Consider the following 24,115-nt stretch of genomic DNA (forward strand, 5'->3'; position numbering starts at 1 on the left):
GTTTCTAACATTCAGTTTAAACTTTGCAAACGCATGATTTAACGTTTCTAATTTCGGACACGGCTCGCATGACAACAGTGAGCATTGTGACAAATACATCATCCCTCGCACACTGCAAACGTTGTTTCCTTTGTACTCATGAGGATCCCCTTTCCCTTTTTTTTCCCATCGCATGCCGTCAATGGAAAAAGCCATCAGTCAGGCGCTCAACTCTAATTGAAACAAATGGCTCTATTTATAGAATGACGCAGGCAGCGAGCGCGTCATCGGGTCCAGGCTCTATTGACGTCAGGATGACGCGGGTGCGGGGTTTGTTAGGAGGGCCGGGGTGCGAGCGGCAGTGCGGACCGGATAGCGTTTTTTGTTACAATGGAGTCTTTATCCGGAGAGTTCCATTGGAAACAAAAGAGAAGCGGGAGCGGGCGCGGGGCTGCGGAGCGAGGCCCTTCTTCCCGGATTCGGCCATCCGCGACCGGCTCCCGTAAGCGTGCAAGTGCCACCCTCGGGGGGTGGCTCGCACCCCGCTCCTTCCTCGGTGTGTGCTCGCCGCTGGACTTCGGCTGCACCGGTAAGTGGAGAGGTGCGACTCGGAATGCCGTGGCCGGGTTACTTGTGTTTTGCAGTGAATGAAAAACGACGTTATTTTCATCCTCATTCGATTTTAAAATGTAGCCGTCTTGTTGGTAAGACCCAGGCAATTCTCCGCTAAATTCTGTAATTCTATGATGTTGTCAAGTATTTTTTTTAGAATAAGTTTTGTGGTGGCTGTTAGAAACGCGATTATTATTGACTTTTAATTTATAGATATTTTAGTCATTATGTTTTTAAAACGTTATGAATAAAATAGGAATCAGTTTATCTCGCCCTTTTCGAATAAACTCTTAATAAATGGGACAATACTGTATATCAATAGAAGACGTACAATCGTTTATTACGGAAATAATTAGTTATGTGTCAATGATGTAATTTAGTTAAGTGAGTAAATAATAGAAACACATTTGCTGGGTACAGATGTTACTTTATAAATGGTTAAGCATGGATGGGCTTGGAGACATACGGAAAGCAACATGTTGCCATATGGTCCATTTAGCCTCTAACCTTCAGTGGAATCAATCACGTACAAATCTGTGAAATGACAGTAGCATCTCGATGACAAGATGGATTTTCTGTCAGGGAATGATATGTGATGGTGCTAGTTCATGCATTGAAAGGTAGAATAAGTAATTGTCTTAACACTGGTCTTGTCTGTTGGGCCTTTACACTGTTACGATATCACTGATAAATGTTTAAATATGAGCTCTTGTGAATGAACAAGATGAAAACAAAATAATCTTTCTGTTTTGCTATATGGAAATTTTAAGTGTGAACTTGTGTGTTTTTAACACTGGTTCAGTTTTATTACTGTATATTGACATATTTGAAATTTCCTAGTGTATAAAGGTCCATTTGATGCACTAGAGGTAGAAGGGAAAATATTCAGGTGCATTTACGTATTTCTCTCTCAGTTAGTAATGGATGCTAACGAGTGAGTTAAATTTAATTCTATATACTTCAAACCTCCCACAGATTCAAATCACTATTGAATCATCATGCACTGCCTACTGAAGATTGGTTTAAATTGGGTAAGTGTTATAAATATAGAGTGTTGATGTTTTAAGCAGGAGATGATTCATTTGCTGCTGTAAACGTACACTGCTAATGAGTACTGCATGTTAGTACAAGCTTTTCCCACTCTGACATTTTCTTATTAACCTGTATGTTGCCAAAAAGATTACACAGATAAATCGGATTTTCTTCTACATAGAGCAACATAGTTCTCAATAGAAATGACTGCCATTAGAGGTACTGTTAAGAAAAAAGGACTTAATCAGAGTAATATAGGTCCGTAATTAGCTGGTGTTGCACTTGGGCCCTTCCAAAGAGTCCTCACTAGTACAGATGGCAGAAAGGTCTCTTATGGAGTACCTTTATGATTCTCTAGCATTTATCCAGAGAAAATTAATGTTTAGAGTCATGGAGTACCACAATACTGGAACAGACCCTTTGGCCAATCGAACCCATACTGATGAGATCTTGAGCCGGAACCTGAACCATATCCCTTCAAAAACCCTCCCATCCATGTACCAATCCAAACTTCTCAAATTATACAAACTAACCCTTTCTTAACTTCTTATGCGTGCCCTTACAAACTGCTTTTTGATTTACCGATCAGAGTGCCACAAAGTCAGATTATATGAACAAAATAGTTTGGACTGTTTCCATTAATGAGCATTTCTGTAAGGTGTGATGAACCAAAGACAATCTTTTCAATATTTAATTCCATTACTACTTATCAAGATACCGTCCTTCCAATTTATGCTGTGAACCTTCTCTCATATGCGCTATGCATGGAAACTGATGACAGGATGTCATCATGTGGGCAGATCTAGAATGATGTGGAGATAGCGCACAAGTTGGAACTCCTTTACAAAATGAGCATGGTTATCTGAAACCTAACTGGTGGAGCATCTTTAGCTGTAGTACTCTGAATGATGCTGGGTGTACATTTTTATACAAATGTAATTTGCGGTTAAGATTAGTGCAATATAACTTTTTACATTAATTATATATGACACCACAAAAAATAAATAAATTAAACCCAAATTTATCCGATCAATGTTTCCGATGTAACCAAGAAATTGGTACTTTTTAACATTCTACTTGGTCTTGTTCTAAAATTCAACCTTTTTAGACAAATTTAAGAGTTTTATTGGAACAAATTATTGGAATACAACTTCCACATAATCCAATATTATTTTTACTAGGTGATATTGAAGGGATAAAACTGATACCCAAATTGAATAAATATCAGAAGGAATTTATAAAAATTGCATTGGCAGTAGCCAAAAAGGCTATTGCAGTTACTTGGAAATCGGATACATATTTAAGTATAGATCGTTGGAAGAAAGAAATTTATAGCTGTATTCCACTTGAAAAAATTACTTATAATTTAAGAGATAAATATGAAACATTTTTGAAAATTTGGTGCCCTTATTTACAAAAGACAGGATTAAATATATAGGTGCTCCGAAGATGAAATAATTGGTTATTTGGGGAAAGAAATAAATATATATACTAAAGTTATAACGACTCCATGGAGCATGTGGGGATCTTCCAATATCCAGGCACTCTTTCTTTCTTTTTTTTCTATAGGGATGTTAGGGGGGAGGGGGGGATGGGTAATATGCATTTTTTTCATACTTTTATTTTGTAACTACTTGAAATACAATAAAAAAGGTTTTAAAAAATGTAATTCACAGTTTTGAAGTTTGAATTCAGACTTGGTCTTGCAGTGGCATGTTTTTTGCTATTGGATTGCTGTACCTCTGAAAATAGCTGACATATACATGCTGGATGACTACTGTTAATGTGTTACATTCTCTGAGATCAGCATCCTTAATCTTAATTAGCACATGAATTTGCCTGCGCAGTTAAAATTTTTGATCACGATGATCATTAACATTAATATCCCAAAGGAAGTATTGAAGAATGTGTTTGATGTTTAATGATTTTTTTTGTTAATTTCTTCACCCCCTCTTGTGAAGTTTATGACTAAAGTGAGCTGTCACCTTTTGTGTCAATCAGTGGATTATTTATCCATGGACTTGTCACCAATCAATTCTATTCTGCATGCAACCAAAGACCACGCATGGCCAATCTCCAGCTTGGGCTCGGTAACAAGAGACTGGAACTCCTGTTACTTAAATCCAGTCAGTGAAGCTCTGATGTAGCAGCACATATAACCAACTGAGATGTTGCTAGTATGAATATCTTGGGTTTTATTTGTTATAGATGTTAAATCTGTATTTTGTGTTCGCAAAATTCCTAGTTACTGATTTGCATTTCTTTTCATTACAGCAGTGGAGCTTTCACCATTCCTGAAGCAATGAAGTGGCCATCAGCAACACATTTCGTTCTGTTCCAGTTAAGTACAGTCAGGTGGAGGAATTGTTTGGTGTTTTTTTTTGCGTGGTGATGGTGCAAGGGAAGAATCTGGTTGTCCCTAATTACCCTTGAAGGTGTTGATGAGCCAGTTTTGTAAACTGCTTCAGTCCTGGTGAAGCTATTCCCTCAAGGCCTTAGGGTCAGAAGGATTCCAAGTCAGGATAGTGCACCTTGGAGAAGAATACGAAGTTGCTAGTGTTTGTATACTGACTGTATAGGAACTGGTGGTGGAGTCCATGGATTGGGGAGATGTATCTGATGGATTTGAAATGTGTATCAAAGGAATTGCATTTGTAGATAGTGTATACTGTAGCCAAAAATGGCCCTTTGGTGGAGGCAGTGAATGGACTACCATTTAGGCAGTCTTCTTTGTCATGGAAGATGTTGAACTGCTTGAGTGTTGTAAAAACTGCAGTTATCCAGGCAAGAGAATATTCTATCAGACTCTTGTTCTCTTTCTTTTAGATACAGCAAATTTTTTGGGAATTAAAGAGGTGTACCATTTCTTCATGACACACTGTCCCTGATCTGGTATTGTAACTAGGATGTAGGTGGCTGGTCCATATGAGATTCTTGAGACTCTGTGGAGATGGATATTATTTGGCACGTGGTGTGTTTGTTACATGTCACTTTTCAGTCACTGTCTGAAAAGTTTCTAAGTCTTGTAGCTTGCAAGCATAGGCTGATTTTGCTGAGCGAGTGTGAATCGAGGAGAACATTGTGCAGTCATCAACACGTACCCCATTTCTGACATTGTAGGTGGCAGGTCATGATTGGCATAATTGAAAGTGGTCCTGGGCCGTCACTCCTGGGGAACTTCTAAATTGATGTTCTCAAAGGATCACTGCTCTCTGCAAACCACAATCTTACTTCTGTGACGGGTACAGTTCCAATCTGGGGAGTGTTCACCTTTGTGCTTTGACCTCTGGTAAAAGTGAGATACACCAGAAAATTTTAGAAATTCTCAGTGAGTTAAACAGCAACTATGGAAAGTGAAACTATTGTCTTAGGTCAAAAGGTCTGAATGTTTCTGACAAAGTCTTATAAAAGTACAGCACAGAAACAGGCCCTTTGGTCCATCTAGACCATGCCGAACCATTTAAACAGCCAATTCCCATTGGCCTGCACTGGGACCATAGCCCTCCATATTCGTACTATCCAAGTACCAATCCAAACTACTACAAACAAAAACTTTAATTCTGTTTCTTTATCAGAGATGCAGTCTGACCTCTAGTGCGTTTTCTGTTTTTATTTTGGTTTTGTAGGACTCATTGATGTCACGGTTGGTTAAATGCTGTCTGAATGTTGAGGACAGTTCTCTCTCTGTGCATCTTTAGAATTCTGCTCCATTCCATATTTGGATGGAGCTTTGATGCGACAGAATGCAGCTGGGCGTTGAGTAGGCACAGCCCGAAGGGACCTTTGGCATTTTTCATCAGTGTGTTGGGTGATTGAGAGCAAACTCATTAGACAGTAATTGGCTTTGGTTTCTGCTGCTATGTGAACAGGATTCACCGGGGCAATTTTCCTCGTGGCTGGGCGGATGCCAATGTTGTAGCTGTATTAGAACTGCTTAGTTGGAAGTGTGACTAGTTCTGAAGTGCAGGGCTTCAGTATCACAGCTGAGATGTTATGTCCCAGAGCTTTGACCTATCTAGTGTATTTTTTCTGAAGTGGAAGGCCAAGAAATTTATAACAGCAGTGCACTCTCTGTATTCCATAGAGAATATTTGCAAACATTTTTGCTGAACGTGATTGGGTAATTTCTGTGCAGGAAGTGAAGGTCATAAATTGCTGCTAATTTCTTTATGTATCTGTTGGGCAAAGCATGGGAACACCTGGTTGTGTGCATTGAAGTCCATCAACATTCCATGCATTAAAAATTATGATGCACATATGGCAAAGGCCTTCATAATGTGTGAGGCTTCAAATCTTAAAGGGAACCAGTCCATGCAATCTCTGGAAGAATCACTTGCACAAAGTTATGATTAATCCTGACTCCCTGTTATCACCCCTTGCCACTCCAAAGTCTTTTTCCACTTGCTTGCCACTTTCCTTGATCTCATAGGCTCTTTTTATTTCCGACTAAATTCTTTCCCCGTTTCAAAGTAAATTTTATTATTGAAGTACATATGTGTCACTATATATAACCCTGAGATTAATTTTCTTGCAGGCATTCACAGTAAATACAAAGAGGCACAATAGAATTAATAAATAACTGCACATAAACAGGTGGACAAACAAGCAGTGTGCAACAGACAACAAATTGTGCAAACACAAAGAAACCAAAATAAGAAGAAATATTGAAAACATGAGTTGTAGAGTCTCAAAAGTGAGTCCATAGGTTGTGGAATCATCTTATGAAGGGTTTAGCTTGGGATTCTAATTCAGCCTTCAGTGTCCTGAAGAATATTGTTTTTTTTTCAGTGGGGTGGGGTAGTTGGTGGTGATAGAGCCCAGAATGTGTGCCTTGAGCCTTTGTATATCTTTGGCTTTGTCTATCCTGGCACAGAACACAAGAATTTAAGTATTTTGTACCATCCTTGACATTTATTACAAGCTACGGAAAGACATTGAGATTACAAACTTGTAACATATAAATCATTTGAATAAAAACTATTAATAATTCAACAGATAACGGAATAGTTTTTTTTAAAAACAAGCACTATTCACTTGTCTATTTTTAACTGGCAGTGCTGTAATTGTGAGGTATATTTAAAATGAGGATTTATTTTCATGAACAATATTTCCTGATTTGAATGCTGAGGATGTAATAATTCATGATTACATATTCAGAACAGAAACATTTGCATTTTAAAAAAAAACTTTTTTCCTTAGATCTCTTAACACATTGCATCAGTTTACAGCTGAGCTAAAATAGATGGCATTGATTACAACTTGTGGTTAGTGCAGTACAGGCCCACGGAAATCAACCATTTAATTTGCTTTTCTACTTTGTTTAAAAAGTATTTGGCCTTTCATTTTTCCATTGTACTCCTGCCCGTGACATGGTTGATAACTTGCTGCAAAGGGAATCGTGGGATGTTGACTTGCATCATAACACTGTGTGGTTACAGAGGCAATGTTTCCTTCCAACCTTGTGAAGGATGGTTCCACCACTTACCCTGAAGGGGTTTGAATTGTTAATCACCTACTTTTATTTACTTGTCTGCTTGTTATATTCTACCACAATCTATTGTACAAGAAAAATAAATTTAGCATTTCATTGTATTCTATCATTTGTGATGGATTGGATGTGATTTTTTTTTGGGGGGGGGGGCAAAATATCCAGTAATGCTGAAAAGGATGGATTGCATTCAACATTTTATTTTTAAAAATTCCATAATGATGGATAATCGAAGGTAATAGCTTTCTTTTACTCTTTACCCCTGTGGCAGTCAAGGTGTGATTCATTTTACAATTGTTCTCTAACTACATTGAGCTAGAAATTTATGAATGGTGTAAAACAAAATTTATATCATTAATTGTACTTGCAGTTACGGAATGGCCCAGATGGATCAACATTCAAAGGTTTTCGGAACTTTCCACAATGCATTGGGTTTGTGTTGTAATGCATGTAATTATAAAACTAACCTATTTTAAATTTGATATATTAACTTTAGAGATTTGCAATTGGGCAGTTCTGTAAGAAGGAAATAATGCTAATAATTTGTAAAAATGTACATTTCAAGTAGTTCAGAGGAAGAATTTTGTTCATTTTTTTCCCTTGCTTGGCGCCACCATACTTTTGGCTCAAATACAAGTTAATTTTCAAAACTAAACCTGCAAACATTAGCTATTATGACCTGCTTTATTGTTTATATAATGTCAAAGCTTAGACTATAATACTACAGTTACACTGCCAAAAAATCTGTGGATTTACAATATTTCCAAAAATCATTTTAATGTAAATCCAGCTAAAATTACTGCTCAAAATTCTTGGAAGCACAAAATTCACAGAATATTGAGAGACGTTCCATTCTTTGTATGTATAATTGTCTCAAGTTCACTCCCTTGCTGCCTTTCACACATCAAATGTTGGTTAACCTGGTTTAAACACATGAAAATAGTTACTCAGTTATTCTTCTAATTCAGATTTATATGGAACTTCAAAAAAAAAAGTTGCAATATCTGTTCATTTGGAACATAGTAAGGATTTGATTTTAAATTAAACTTTCCATTTGGAAGAATTGAGGGAGAGATGGAATCTTTGGTATTCAATTTCAACAAAGTGCTTAAGCAGCACTAACTATTTTTGCTGTTTAATTGAATAGATTATGATATTTTTATAAAGGTAATTTCTGTAATTCAGTTTCATACATGACTAAGTATGTTAAAGAGAAAGCTCTATATATATATATATATAGTGAATTAAGGATGCACTTTGAAACTATTGTCTTTCAATTTGGAAAAAGACAGTAAATATTTCAAGGCACTGCGATTTTTGTACAGGATGTTCCCAGAGTTGAACAAAGAGACCTATAAATCAGTGCAAATGACAAATATAATAGCTTTGGCTTTTAAAAGCTTGATGGCCCTTGGAGGAATGGAAATTTGAAGGCAGGCTGCATCATTTTTATACACACAATGCAGAAGCCAACATCAGCCAAAATTAAGTCATTTGGTTAACTTCAACTTCAACATTTATCAGGGAAGTTTTTCAAATGTAGAGAGAGTTTTTGCCTTCAACTCTTTGGACAATGAATTCTTACCCTTGTCTATATATTAAGTGCATTAGAACACTCAGCCGGGCAGGCAACATCTATGGGAAAAAGAGCATTAGTACTGTAGAGTGAAATCCTTCATCTATTACTGCAATCTTTTATTTTTTCCCATAGAATACTTTTTGTCAATCAACATTTCTCTCTTTCACACCTATTTCAGAGAATTCCTTCCTGTTTAGACATTTCATAATTTAGTACATCTTCATGAAATTTTCCTTTGTATTTTATTCAATTGCAAACAGCTCAAGGTCAGTCAAATACTCCTTATGATAGTAATTGTCCACATGAGATCTTTAAATCTTACATTTTTTAATATATTTTGTATCCTTTTATTGTGATAACAAATGTCATAGAGGAATTGATGTGCTGCTAATGAGTGTCAAGAGTTCTAACTTTAATTTTAGTCCTTCTTAACTCCGCCTCAGCTGACAAAGGCAGGTATCTTGTCACCTAATCAATTTTACCTACCTGACCATTAAGTTTGTACAATGAGCATGGATTATAGCAAGGATTCCCAACCTGGGGTCCACAGACACCTTGCTTAACAGTTTGTTCCATGGCATAAAAAAGGTTGTGAACCCCTGGACTTACTGCTTCTCAAACAATAAATTAAATACTTCATTTCCTTATTTGTGCTCATCCATTATTTCTCTGAGCTGAAATTCTATTTAGTTTTATTTTGTGGACAACATCCCCCCCCCCCCAAAAAAAAAACTTTACTCTCCTTTCTCATCAATAAAACACATCCCAGTTTTTGGAGTCATTGGCAAACTTCTGAACTGTGGCCCTTCTATTTAAATCTAAATTACTAGATCCCCCTTTGAGACATTACAGAGTTAAAGGGTTTAGATGCTGGGAATGAACACATTGAGTCACATGAGCAAGTGTCACGGTTGATGTTGGGGAGTGGAAATGGGAAAATAGTGTATGTGGTCTCTGGAGAAACACAAAGGGAAACTCTCAGCAGTTATATTGACACAAAAAGCAAGACAGGCTAATTTGGCATTTTGGATGCTAGAGAAACAAAACAGATCCCATTTAACTTTGGTTTATGGTATTGTATCTGTGACGGTAAATACGTTTTTTGCCCAAGTCCGTTTGATTTGGTCAAACGGTCAGGTGGGGTCACAGTTGAGAAATGGTGTTTGCCATGACAATACTCAAGCATGGAACCATTACTAAGAGCAGAAATGGAAGTCCTACTCAAACTGTTTTTTCTGGATGAATATTTCGCTGTTTGAGGTTATATGAGATTTGTCAAAGATATAAATAAGCAGTTTACCTTTGAAGAATATAATGAAACTATATTTGATTTGCCCACAAGATAATTGTGTTGTAGTTAGAAACTGCAGTGCTAGAGAATTGGAGTTTAAAAGCATTGGGTTACAGAATGTACAGTATGTGACTCCAGGTTTTGCCCACTTTGAAGTTTCTGTCTTGTCCTCCAACACAGTCGCCAAGGTATATTCACTTAGGAGTTTTGCATGTCCTAGTGTCTCCATAATGTTCTGATAAATTTCACCATTTAATGTTTGAACTTTCTCTTCATCTTGATCTGAGTTTCTTTTAACAGGATTAGGCTGATTTCTAACCTACATCGTGTGTTTGGAGAGGGAGGATGAGCAATCTACACCACGTCCTTGGGGATGTGCTCTGAATGTGAATTACTTTATAAACAACCAAGAGATCGCTTATAACAGTGTAGTAGTAGTCACTTTTCTACAGGCAAATCAATTCTTTAAGCAGAATCTGACTATTCCATTCAATTTCTTTGGCAGTAAGAACCATTGGTTTGTTGAAATTAGTCAGATCTTTTAGCAAGATCAATCAAAGAAAAATATTTGAATCTTTAAGAAAAGGATTTGTTTCCCCTGCTTGTATTGTATTTTCCATTTACGGAGAAAATTAAGCTGGATCGTAACAAAAATAATAGGACCATTGATCTGGTCATTAGATTAACATGATGCAAATAACTATTTGAATTTAAATTATTAATTCCATATTGATAAAATCACAAACCTTAAAGCATCAAAGTTTCTGATGTATACTTTATCCATTGAATGGGATTTCTCCAGTAATTTGGCTGAGTCTAGTGTCAGGTAACAATAACATTTATGAAATGTGCATATGGATGTTAAATGTAAAAAAAAAGAACTGTTACTGAAAGTGGAGAGTGGAAACTATTTCCTTCATAGGAACAGAGGCATATATGTACATTGCAAACACAAGGAAGTGCAGATGCTGGAAACAAAGCAACACACTGAAACTGCTGGAGGAGCTCAGCAGGACAGGCAGCATCAGTGGAAAAGAGTGAACAGTTGATGTTTCTGGCTAAGATCTTTCAGCAGGACTGAGAAGGAAGAGGGAAGACGCCAGAATAAAAGGGGAATCTTTCTCAATTCTGAAGAAGGGTCTTAGCCTGAAATAGCGACTGTTTGCTCTTTTCCATGGATGCTGCCTGACCAGCTGAGTACCTCCAGTGGTTTGTGTGTTGCTATGTATGTACAGTGTTTTTAAAATTTAATTATGTTATGGAACCTCATTCACATGCAGCGGTGCCCGTAAATTGGGTGTTGGTAACCTGTACTGATAATCATCTCAATATATTTTGATTGCTGATTTTGAAACAAAATATAATCTCTCAAAATTAATATAACATAACAGTTGTTATTATTTAAGTCGTGGAATAACTTGAAATTAGTCGAAATCTTAAATAAAAGTTTCGTGCATTTGTTTTTGCTGTTTCGTGTCTTTAATTTCCCCTACTACATACCGCTTTCATACTTTCAACTGGGAGTGGAGAAAGCCAATCCATTCACTATTGTCACTAAGCTGTTGCGTACTGAATTGGAAACGGAACTGAATCGACAGGATTATATTAGTGATTAAAGTTTTTGGCCATAGCTTACAATTGGCTGACAATTCCAGTGACCGCCTCGTCCACTCTGCAGTCAGCCATCTGCGTGTTCTCAATTCACAGGGGAACACGTACTTAAGCAAATTACGGTTAGAACCTCTGTGGAGTTGCTCAAGATCTGGTTTTGGCGAAAATATTAAACTTAGTTCACAGGGAGGGGGTAAATCCTTTTTTTTCGCGGGTGGATCTTTTGAGAGCGACTGCCTCTTCTTGTTGAAAACGCGTAACTACACCAGTTCCGGTTTTCTGAATGGAGTAAGTCTGCTAAGCGGTCAACCACTGGAAACGTGTCGTCTGCCAAGAATCTTTCCTAATAGGAACGTAATGGACATTTCCCTTGGGTTGTTGCCTTTTACGTTAATTGAACGTTTTGTTTACTGATGAGTTCACAACTATTCGGAAGTTATTGTTTTAAATATTTTTCCAATAAAGGCATACTCCAATGAAGTGATTTATATTTTCCCCTTTAACAGTATAATACATTTATCACATTCCTCCATTGTTGTCCTACACTACTAAGCCGTGGACTGTAAGGTAACTGATCACAAGAAGGTGATTGCCGAGACGTGGGTTTTAGTTTCCAACTAATCCACTGCTCTCTCGAAAGGAACAGGTGGAGAGCGTGCTATTGTAACACCTCAGGCTGAAGCGCATCAAACGTGGCGGAAGAAAAGGTGCCAAAAGGCAGAAACCCCTTTAAAAATACCTCAGCGAGACATCAGCAAAGCCACAAACATGAAAGCAGAATCACACCGCGCACATTCACGTTTATGAACTTAAACCCCATCCACACAACTCGGCGCGAAGGTGGAATCTCTAAAAATATCCGCAATGTCTTAATTTGGTGCGCTCGAGTTTCCGCTGGAGTTTAAAATAGCCGCAGTACGCCCTGCCCCTGAATGCATCAATCGCGCAGTGACAATGCGCTGCCAGACCTGCTATTTTTGGCCGCCCAGCCCGGCTCCTTGCGTCAATGGCTGCGTTCCTGCGTCACGCGGCACTCTGCCGGCCCCGGCGCGCGCCCTATCACATTTTCCTTTCGTTCATTAAATCGCTTCGCCCACGAGCGCTGACGCGGCTCTGCAACCAGCCGCGTTAATGAGCTCCCTCCGAGCCCGCCGCGAGTAAAGGTGGTCACAAGACTTTCCCCGCTCCGCCGGCCAGTCCCGCCGTTTCCACCTCAGCGAATACATACACGCCACGCATTGGCGGCTTTCCTACTTACTGGTGCTCCGTAGTAACTATAACAAACATTTTAATTACTGGTTACCAGTATTATTCTCACGAAACGTGCACTTAATTGTAGAATCAAAACTTCCTATTCCCTCAATCCGAAATTATACCTGTTGATCGCTTCTTTTTGCGTGCTATTCCAGAAGCAGAACCCTTTATAAAACTTAATGAGTACATGTACGCTGTTTATTCAAATATAATATAGTTAATACTTTGCGGTTTACGCCAAATGAAATGCGTGCATTTTAAACAATATTAAAGTAGTGTCAATTTAACCCAAAATAAAGCGATTGAAAATAAATCCTTTAGAATGCTTAATAACTCACTCAATTTTCCTCATGGCTGACCAGAATTTTACATGTTTAATAGACACGTAACAACAGTAGGATCGATAATCTATATACGGCGAATGTTCCAACATGTTGTTTTGGAAATGCTGCAAAAAGGTGAGAAGGTTGCCGTAAGTCATGTCCTTACTACCTTAAAAATCCAGAGCGCTAACGTCACCTCGGAAATTAACCAAAGTGAGATTTAGCCAACCGTGTGGTGAGGGCCCAGCCCTCGGGCGCTCATTGGGTTTGGCCACGCTGACGCTCGCTGACGCTCGGCGACTTGGTTACACGCTGTCGGTGGAAGAGAGGAGCTCACATAAACAAAGGCACATTGGAGACTAGGGCCAGTCCGAGTCTGATCGCCTGCTCAGAGTGCCGAGAACAACAACCTGTACCACTGCCGCTGCTTAAACTCAAAACACTGCTGCACTTCAAAGTTCATTCTACGTAAAGCTGACTTTCTGCTCATCTTGCAGACTACAGCATCCAAATGAGAGGCGGAAAGAGAAAATAATCAAGTAGGTATACAGTGTTTGAGCACTCGCATGATACGTGTTTATACGGCTATTTTCATTATATTGTTCGTTGCTGCAGTTCTGAATGCCAAGGCTTAGTTTTACCGAGGATGTCGTGAATTATCGAGAGCGTTTGTCAGTTTTGGAAATGTAGGTGCTCGACAACAGTTCCGCGCTGTCTGTTTTTTGTTCCTGTCCCGGTCAACGTAGCTCAGTTATTAAGCAATTAAAAGACTGGTCCTAGCAATAATTCAAAGCAGTGACTGAACACCTCCTCTCAGAAGTCACAGGACATGTCCAGTTTCACCCGCGTGGCTTTGTTGTTAATGCGGTGACCTGTACGTTCCACCTGGTACCCTATACAGCTGTTTAGGATGGGGGCGTGATAGCGGGATCTCATTCACACGTGTCTTCCTTGCGACTGGCAACGCGAAGTATTAAAATAAAAGCCTTGTACAAAAATGCCAAATGATTAAACTACCACCAAGTAGCCAGTCGCGTTACAAATATGAACATCGGCCAACTGTCCTAAAGATTTACAGAGCGATTCGAGCCAGTTGGCAAAAAGTTAGACGGACGCGTTTTGTTATGGCGAATACTACAGGCATATTAAGTCCAAAAGGTTCTCGATATTTAAAAACTGCGGCGATCTGCTTATAATCGTGTCGAGCTAAGCTATTTGGACTAATTGTAAATTGAAGCACCAGTTTATGGTTGATCAATTTAAAGTAGACACTTTGTTTTTTTAACGTTGCAGAATTGTTCCAAGTTTAAGTTTATAAAGGCATGTGTGCAAAGAATGTGCATATTGCTAAAACTTTATTTTATGCCAAAGGTTATTACTCTTACTGCTTGGTCTCCCACGAACCATGTAAAATGGTTTGCCAAAAGAACTTACAAGTTTTTTTTTGTTATAATCGGTTATTAGTGCTTTTTTAAAAAAAAACACAATTGTTTTACGTAGCCCCCGCCTTCTTATGTTAGTATTAGGGAGCAGTAATGTAATTTGAATCAACGCTAGACAGTTACCTTTCTTCCTATGTCTGTGTGTCTGCCTGCCTGCTGTCTATATACATTACTACACCTGCCGATTTGCTTTAATTTGTGTGTGTGTGTGTGTGTGTGCGTGTGTGTGTGACTCTTCGTATGAAAGAACGTGTAGCAATATGCGGGTGCATATTTTCATGGGTATAATTTAACATTGAAATAATTTAGTCTGCCAGCGCTTCATTAATAATCACAAATCAGCCAACTTCCCCGAACAATCTTTTCTAAATATAAGTGATTATTTTCCTGCATCTGTTGTCATAGCCTCTCCCAGGTTCCTCTCGTGGATTAACCAGTGAAATGTGATCTGGTATGCAAAAACATTAGAGTTAGTCATATATAAAATATGTAGGGAATTCGGAAAGATACTTAAGCAAAAACGACATTTTTTTCCAAAGGATGATGAGAAAAATGGGACAGAAATCAGTTCACGATATTGTCCCTACAGGGCTTGAGTTAAATCCCCTCCTTCGGGGCACGCCGGGAACTTTGGAAATATGAAATCAAGGAAGATGTTACTTGAAATGGATAAAAATAAAATGTTTGGTGTCCGATGAAAGACTTTGGAATGTAGTTACTATTCTATGAAAATTAACACTTGGCGTGGCGGGCGTTACTGATTATTTGTTTTCCATTTGCTTTCAGAAAAGCTGTTATTATACTATCACCGAAACTGCGATTTAGAAAACATTCCGAATTCTGCTCTTCAGGAATACAAGCCACAACAGTGTCTACTTTTCATTTCTTTCACAGCCACTTGGCAGAAGGTACGCCAATTTGATTGTGCAATTATAAGTGTTAATTTATCAAATTATGCTAATTAAATTATTTTTCCATTGCTTAACTCGGCATCGAAGATACTATTCTCGAAGCGGTTCATATTTTTAAAACTCTGCTCCTGTTGATGGAAATATTTGCATGATAGATATTTGACTTCATCTCGGATATTGCAAAACAAAAGAAACTGGGCTGTATTTTGAAATTGGCCATTTAGAAGTAATTTGAGGGTACTTTACCGAGGGCACGGTGACAATGTGTACGTTTAAATCGTATACCTTCCATATTACCTGAGAGTAAATCCATGGGTTGAAGTGAAATGATTTCGACATATCTAGTTAGTGCAGATTTCAGCGCTGGGGCTTGGGTGTATAGAGCAAGACGGTTTAAAAGTAGAAGTCTTATGCATTGAAATGGTATGAGTACATGTTCAGAACTTTCATTTACAGCCATGCCCTGTGTTCAAGCTCAGTATGGGTCATCGCCACAAGGAGCCAGTCCTGCCTCTCAGAGCTACAGCTACCACAGTGGGGAGTACAGCTCTGACTTCTTAACGCCAGAGTTCGTAAAGTTCAGCATGGATCTCACAAACACCGAAATAACAGCCACCACTTCGCTGCCAAGCTTCAGCACCTTCATGGAGAATTACAGCACCAGTTACGACGTGAAACCGCCTTGCTTGTACCAGATGCCACTGCCCAACCAGCAGTCTCCCATCAAGATCGAAGACATCCAGATGAACGGCTATCACCAACAGAACCACCTACAGCACCCACCAGAGGAGATGATGCACTCTGGCTCTATGTATTACAAGCCATCTCCACCTCCTACCCCAACACCTCCAGGCTTCCAGGTCCAGCATAGCCCATTATGGGATGACCCCAATTCTCTTCATAGCTTTTCTCAAAACTATGTAGCTACCACCCACATGATAGATCAGCGGAAGTCATCGGTTTCAAGACTATCTCTCTTTTCCTTCAAGCAGTCTCCTCCCGGCACCCCAGTCTCTAGCTGTCAAATGAGGTTTGATAACCCCTTACACATTTCCATGAACCCTGAGACAGGAGGTGGGCATCACGTGGTGGACAGCCAGAACTTCGCTGTCCCCAATCCCATCCGAAAACAGACATCCGTGGGCTTTCCCGGTCTCCAGATCGGCCATGGGTCTCAGCTGGTGGACAACCAGGTCCCATCACCTCCTTCTCGAAGCTCTCCATCTAACGAAGGCCTGTGCGCCGTTTGCGGAGACAACGCCGCCTGCCAGCACTACGGAGTCCGCACTTGCGAGGGCTGTAAAGGCTTTTTCAAGGTAATTGATTCATTTTACAGTTTAATTCAAGTTTTATGGTGTTCGCAGAATAAAGGGAAAGGCTATTTTCCGCGTGTTTGCTCGTTATGTGTATGGGGTTTAAATGGAACCCACTGCCGCGAAAAGCAAAAAGGACCCGACGTCGCACAGCAGCGGCAACAAAGGCGTACTGTTAAACACACTGTGGGCTGAACGTTGTAATAAACGTTTCTGTCTGCACCAATTTACCGTATTTACAAGTGCAGCTTTTGGTGTGATTGTCTCAAATACAGATGGCAGTGGGAACCAGCTAGCGTCTGTCACAAACTCAGCTGACTCCTTGAGATTTAAATTGGTAACAACATTAAGCCGTGTCTAAGTTAACCAAGTGGAACACAATTCCCTGTGGTAAAATTAAGGTGATCTCTTTATTTCACCACCATGATTGAATAATCTTATCATTTTAAATCGAGGGGTCTCGGAGGGATGTAAATAATATGAATGCCCACGAATTTGTATTTACCCAGTGTCTGCGTATCCCTTTCTTCGCATATCAAGTACAGCGAGACCATGGGATAGGAGCAGACGGTTAGAGCCGCTGCGCACACTGTAAAATCCACCCTTTAAATGCGGTGCAAAAGCAGCTTGCATTTAAATCCCCTTTATCTTAAAATCTCTACATGTATATATCAGATATTGAAGGTAATTTGTTATTTTTATTAATGACCATTTTTGTTATTCTTTTACAGCGTACAGTGCAGAAAAACGCTAAGTATGTTTGTCTGGCAAATAAGAATTGTCCAGTTGACAAGCGCCGCCGTAACAGGTGCCAATACTGTCGCTTTCAGAAGTGCCTTGTCGTTGGCATGGTGAAAGAAGGTAAGTTTTGGCGCGGTATGTAATTATGCACCAACTTTTGCAAGAAAGCAAATGACGCTTTTATCAAAGGAATTGTCCCAGATCCGAGTTTTGCTTAAACATATCTATTTTTTTTTCAGTCGTTCGTACGGATAGCCTGAAGGGTCGCAGGGGACGCCTCCCGTCCAAACCGAAGAGCCCTCAAGAGCCGTCTCCGCCGTCTCCTCCAGTCAGTCTCATAACAGCCTTGGTCCGAGCGCACGTCGACTCCAACCCCGCCATGTCCAACCTCGATTACTCTCGAGTGAGTCCCACAATTCCACAAATCGCCAGCCAATTTTCTGTCTGTCTAAAACAATTTGATTGCGCGATCTTTGGGTTACTGATACAGTCCTATTAGATTCATCAATATATTAGAAAATAGGTATACAATGACTTTGATTTTTAAGGGGCTGACTGCAGTTAAAACAAATATCTTCACTCCCATCTTCCTAAACTAGAGAAGTTAAGCAAGGTTAACTTGTAATGACATTTACAGAGATTACCAAAAGAATGAATGAACTTTAAAAATCCACAATGTTTGGAATGGGTTGAGAGTGTTTTATTTAACTGGCTAACACGGCATTGGGCAGCTTGAAAGATTTTTGTTTTAAAATGTGAAAATAAACACCACTTCCGAATTTATTCAGGAATTATATTTATTAATTGGTCTATACACCATATAGTTATAGTTGTTAGCAGAATTAGAAGGTCGCCCTGTGCGCAAAGCAGGTATGACTTCACTTTACATTTAGTCTAACGGGTCTTTATTGATCTTTGAAAATCTAGTTCCAGTCCAACCCCGAATACCAGCTGAGCGGCGGGGACACAGAGCACATCCAGCAGTTCTACGACCTTCTGACAGGCTCTATGGAAATAATCCGCGGTTGGGCAGAAAAGATCCCTGGTTATACCGACCTTCCAAAAGAGGACCAAGAGCTTCTTTTTGAATCGGCTTTCCTGGAACTGTTCGTCCTGAGGCTGGCCTATCGGTAAGCAGGCAGTTCTAATATGTCAATGACGCTTTTCCACACTTTGCCCCATCAAGCTTCAATGATCTAAATTTTATTGCTTTGCACTAATTAAAGGAGCTTATTATTGCACGGTAATTAGTAACGTTATTATTGTTAATTCCAGGTCCAACCCTGTGGACGGCAAGCTAATATTTTGCAATGGGGTGGTGCTGCACAGACTGCAGTGCGTCCGCGGCTTTGGGGAATGGATAGATTCAATCATTGACTTTTCGTCCAACCTGCACAGTATGAACATAGACATTTCAGCCTTTTCCTGCATTGCTGCCCTCGCCATGGTAACAGGTCAGCTCATTTATTTTAAGCCTTTCTCCTTAAATCCTATAATAAACTCTTTAACCCTTTCAACGCCGCGCTGTATTGCCCAACCTTAAGTAACGTTCCTCTATTTCTCCTCCTGCTATTTCAGAGAGACACGGACTAAAAGAACCCAAGAAGGTAGAAGAACTTCAAAATAAAATTGTGAACTGTCTCAAGGACCACGTGACTTTCAACGGTGGAAACTTAAATCGTCCAAACCACTTGTCCAAACTTTTGGGGAAATTGCCAGAGCTGCGCACCCTCTGCACGCAAGGTCTTCAGCGCATCTTCTACCTAAAGCTCGAGGACCTTGTCCCACCGCCGACAATAATTGATAAGCTCTTTCTGGACACACTACCATTTTGAAAGCAACCCTAAGCATTTGGACTGAATAAAAAAGATAGTGAAACTATAATAAAGGACATTAAAGTGCCGCAGAAATGCGGCAGAGACATTTCTACAGTGGAACAGGACTTTGGTGCCAAATGCATTTGCAAAAAGGTTGACAACTTTTTGCGCTTGTTAAAACTTTGTATTACAATCGTTTACTGGCTAGGATTCACAGCAAATAAACCCTGAAAACGTGGTATATACAGTTTTTAATTATCCGTTTAGTCTTTTTTTATTGACGAGATGGAGCTTCCCCAAATGGGGGGAACATGCATTCCTGTCAAAATCCGTTCAACTTTTGATAGAACTCATAATTGCAGTGTATAAAATGGATTGTAACCTCCACCCTCAGTAAAGCTCGTGCTCTTAGCATATATATGCGATAGTATCTATAAAATAAAGAATTGGTGATTATAAATACAACAAATATGTGATGACGTGATGCGCCCAAAGCGAAAGAGAAAGCTGCAACAATTGTAAATTATCAAATTAAGTTTTGCTCTGATTATTTTTCTGATTGGTTTGAAATGTAAGAGTGAAGAAATGTAAGATGGAGATCTATTAGTGGTTAGTGCAAAAATAAAGGCCAAGCATGTGAATGCTATTGCAGGACTAATCTTCATACTTGTATGTTGGAAATATTATAGGCACTTGGTATCTTCTTGATGGATTATGTCTACAGTATGAGAACCTAAGAAATAGTATTCCAGACACTATGTAGTCTGTTAGTTTTTTTTAAAGACAGATGTAGTGTTTGATATCTTGTTAGCAGATGTACAATTTTAGCATTTGGCTACAAGCATACACCGACTGGCATCTTAAAGAGATACATTGTGTTTGTAAAGATCGTTCAACATTCATCGTTTGTAAGTGTTGTATGTACTGTTGATGTTGATAAAAGTTTATATATTATTTTTGTCGTCTAACATGAATTTGCATGCTCCTGCTTTTGACAGTTTTCAGAGTGCTTTTGGGGGAAATCTCCTGCAATTTACTGAGCACTTTGTCCTACTTTCCAAACGTCCGCAAAAAGGTGACACTTGTCATTTCATGTTTTAGTGGGATTTTTAAAAGAAAGTATTTACATACATGTAGGTTTTACTTTGTATATTAAAATATATATATGTATGCGGTACGTATACATTTTGACCTACACGTCACTGCCTTTTCTATTGTGTATCTTACATTTAGAAATGCTTAAAGTATGTTTTCTGAGAATTCTTTCTTTGAGAAAGAAACATTTAATGTTTACAAAAATAAAAGATGTCTTCAAATAGCTATTTCGTGGATTCATGTGTACTTGATCGGAATCACCGTGAATTTTACCTTTATAGTCTTCCCTTCAAATTGAAACGTACTATTTCGATTTAATTCACCCGCCGCACGCATTTGGCGCAACCTCATGCTCATCAAAGCAACACTTTTCTCTGTAAATCGCTGGGAGGAATCAAACAGCAAATGCGCGTATGCGTGAATTGATAATTTTATTCGATGATCACAATACTAAATTTTAATGTGACGCGAAGTGTATTTTTAAATGAACATTTGGGCAAATATTTATTGGACTTTAGTAAACTGGGCTGAATTTTATTTAAATAGAGAACGCACTGAATAGAATGCGTTTTCCGAACGCTCTCCGAAATTCCAAACCTTTCTCTGTTGTATTGCAAGCTTTGTATATAATGCAGTCAGAAATGTCCCATCAGTTTAAGTACCTTTCCTAATGAGAAATGCAATTAAGGTTTCCGACATCCTATCTGAATAGCATTTGGTTATATCGGTTATTCATGTATTCTGTCTTGGGATTCAAATAAATTAAAGGAAATAGCTACCCAGAGAATTTCTCGATTTCATGAATGTCACAAGATCAGCTTCTCTTGTCTTCAGATAAGGAATTCAGATTAGTTTCGCAGTGAAAAGATGCGACTTTTTCCTTCGTGCAGCGCCTCGGTAACTATGAATGAAGAAAACCTTTTTTTTTGTCATTACTTGACATAGCTAGACATCACTTACGAAGATATGCACAACCAGAAACCGCTGTTTCCGCTTATCGCTTTTTCAATTCCCCGAGTTTATCAATCCAAGTTAACACGATTGCCGACTCGAAATAATCCTGATGCTGTTAGCGGCCTCATTATCGGATTTTTTTAAAAAAAGTTTGTCGCAACAGAACCGAAATGTCAGTGAATGTTAGACCAGTTTTTAGGGGTATATTTAAGAAAATCAACCTGAGTTGGGCAACAAAATTATCAATGTTGGCAGAACGCTTTCGTCTTAATACTGAATACTCTTTAACGGCTTGAGTTGCGATCCCAGTGCATCATTTAATAAATATTATTTAATAAATATTGTATTGGTATTTGCAATTTGCTCTGTAAATTGAATTCCTGTCTCGGACTTGGTTTAGCACAGTGTCTGAATTCTGATTTTTGTTTTACCTGCTCGGCACTGAGGAGCCAAAACTTCTCGAATTGCGGTCTTTTGAGTAGAAGGGTATTTTCTAAAATAAATCAGCATTAAATGTTACAAGGGGCGTATATTTTTAGTTCTGAAAACGTGGAATTTATGTTAAAATTCATCTAGATTTGCATTATCTCCCTTCTGTGATTCATTTCAACGTGTATTAATTTAAATCAACCACATTTTATTTTCATATTATTTTAAAGTTATTGTTCGGAAATTTCGACTGTAGTATGTGAACCAGTGCCTTTTCGATGCGTAACTGTAGATGTTCCAACTGGCACCTGTTATATGCACAACAGCATCATTTCACACCATAATACGGATCAGTATTTTTTTATAAATTCAGTGTTTAGCGTAAATCGAAATAGTCCTGACTGGGTGCGTAGGCTTCACGTAGTAAGACACCACACACACCCTTCAATGTGAAGTGCCGTTGTGCATCTATTTTGAAAAAGTGTGTAAGCCGCAAGAACAATAATTTGATTATTTCAATGAAACTTTTAAATTAGTTTCGCTAGTGCAATTGTTACACTTCTAATGCCGTTTGATCACAAATAGCGGAACGTTTCATTTAATGGGCGGTGAATATTGTAAAATAATATCAGGCAATAAGACAGAACCAGAGAAATAAATCTCATCGAAATTCTATACATTCAGTTTTCTTACTGTGCAGGTGTAAGCTGATTTTAACCAGCGCTGGGCGGAACCGATATTCATAAACATGGGAATTAAGGATTGCCTTAAGTATGAAACAATTCGATTGAGGGCAATCAAACAGCTCTAAAAGACAGAAAATATGAATTCCCATATACGGTTTAAAACAACCTAGTTGAGCAGTTCTCAAAGAAATCAACTATCGGCCTAAAGAGGTACAGTAGTCTTTTTAAGTGGTTTTACTAAGGTTGGTCTGTTTACTGGCAGCTTAAGATCTCAGCGCGCTATCATACATAATTGGTGGTATTTGGAGGCTGCTTGTACGTCTGTGTGCATGTGTATGGACGGCGCTTTATTGAAGTTCCACAGAGAGTGATCGGCAGCTGGGGCCGCTACAGAGCTGGACTTGGAGCGCAGGGTACCAGCGGCCGCAGACAAGTCGGTCTCGCGAAGTACGAAGAAGTAGAGGGGCAGCTAGGTAGTAAAAGCAGCTGGCTAGAGGGGGATTTGGATGGTGGGCAAATTTTGGCCAGAAAATGCGGTGGAGCGCGTAGAGCACGAATGTAACTCAAAACAAAGAGATCTCACAAAGATGCCTCAAACCCCAGAGAATAAAACGTAGAATACAGACAATGAGGTCCCATTCGAGTTTGGGGATAGATTGACCCTGAATATGCAAACGAATTTCTGGCTTGGCTCAGTTTTGCATACGGAGGAATGAATGGATTTCGGTTAGCCTTATAGATGTAATCTGTATCTTTTTGAACTGGGAGGAGTGCGAGGAACATTTTTGTGCATTGCCATGCTTGAAAGCAATGTCCCAACCAATGCCATCTCTAACCCACTCCTCCCCGCACCCACCTAAACCCGGACCAGCACCGTCCCCCGACCTCCGCAACCACGGTAAAGCTCAAAACGGCAGGATGAGATCTCCGTACTGAGGGCTTCAGGAGTCAGCTGTAGGAACCTGCCAAAGTTCCGGGAGCTGCAGTCGCGGAACAGAATCGCGCTCATTTCTAATACTCGCAGGTGTTGCGAAAGCTGTCCCGTCACCTTGTTCAAATATTCTGCAAAGTACACGCAGAAATTCCTGATGTCTATAAATTAGTCCTTAATCGTTTTTTTTTTGTTTTGCTAATGACATCATCTGTCAACCCCTCGGTCTGAACATGCATCCAAGATCTGGGACCCAGTGGCAGCTTCTGCAGGCCGAAGCAGACCCCAAGCCATCTGCAAAGAACAGATCGCCTGGCGTATCTACCAAACAATATTTCTGCGTGAAAAAAAAGGTCTCAATCCATTCCTGTCTTGTTTTTGCAGCTTAAGATGTTACCTGTGTCCATTAATCAGATTAGTTCCCTGCATTACCCTCACACGCAATCTTTTGTTTATGATAATTTATACACTTTCTAGGCCGCGGCAACGAACTGGGTGGCTTCATCCAGCACTTCCTTGAACTGAGGTTTGTTGACAAGCGTCTGGGTGGTGGAGCAATACATGCTCTCACCGTCGATCGTATTGCTTAGGGACACTACTACTAAATCATCTCGAAGCTGGTTTGAC

The 24,115-nt window shown here is 39.3% G+C and overlaps 1 protein-coding gene across 3 annotated transcripts; it reads left to right on the top strand.

Moving 5' to 3' along the window:
• Positions 1 to 293: 293 nt before the first annotated feature.
• LOC132392535 (nuclear receptor subfamily 4 group A member 2) lies at positions 294 to 20,705 on the top strand. Of its 3 annotated transcripts, none has more exons than XM_059966527.1 (10): positions 294 to 568; positions 1,567 to 1,622; positions 3,898 to 3,963; positions 15,398 to 15,519; positions 15,979 to 16,838; positions 17,567 to 17,696; positions 17,816 to 17,979; positions 18,504 to 18,706; positions 18,852 to 19,030; positions 19,155 to 20,705. In XM_059966527.1, exons 3-10 carry the CDS (start codon positions 3,926 to 3,928, stop codon positions 19,409 to 19,411), a joined length of 1,953 nt encoding a protein of 650 aa, XP_059822510.1. In that variant the 5' UTR covers positions 294 to 568; positions 1,567 to 1,622; positions 3,898 to 3,925; the 3' UTR covers positions 19,412 to 20,705. The 3 variants fall into 3 exon arrangements, with proteins under 3 accessions (XP_059822510.1, XP_059822511.1, XP_059822512.1); XM_059966528.1 differs by having other exon boundaries at positions 15,997 to 16,838; XM_059966529.1 differs by lacking the exons at positions 294 to 568; positions 1,567 to 1,622; positions 3,898 to 3,963 and adding an exon at positions 11,748 to 13,708.
• The last annotated feature ends 3,410 nt before the right edge of the window (positions 20,706 to 24,115 follow it).

Source organism: Hypanus sabinus, chromosome 4 (genome assembly GCF_030144855.1).
Source record: "Hypanus sabinus isolate sHypSab1 chromosome 4, sHypSab1.hap1, whole genome shotgun sequence".
In the NCBI taxonomy this organism is placed as follows: Eukaryota; Metazoa; Chordata; class Chondrichthyes; order Myliobatiformes; family Dasyatidae; genus Hypanus; species Hypanus sabinus.

Coding starts and splice junctions, on each gene's coding strand:
- LOC132392535 (XM_059966527.1), top strand. CDS start 3,926: ATGAAGTGGCCATCAGCAACACATTTCGTTCTGTTCCA. Junction 3,964..15,397: donor ACACATTTCGTTCTGTTCCA/GTTAAGTACAGT, acceptor ATTTGCTTTCAG/AAAAGCTGTTATTATACTAT. Junction 15,520..15,978: donor TCACAGCCACTTGGCAGAAG/GTACGCCAATTT, acceptor TTTCATTTACAG/CCATGCCCTGTGTTCAAGCT.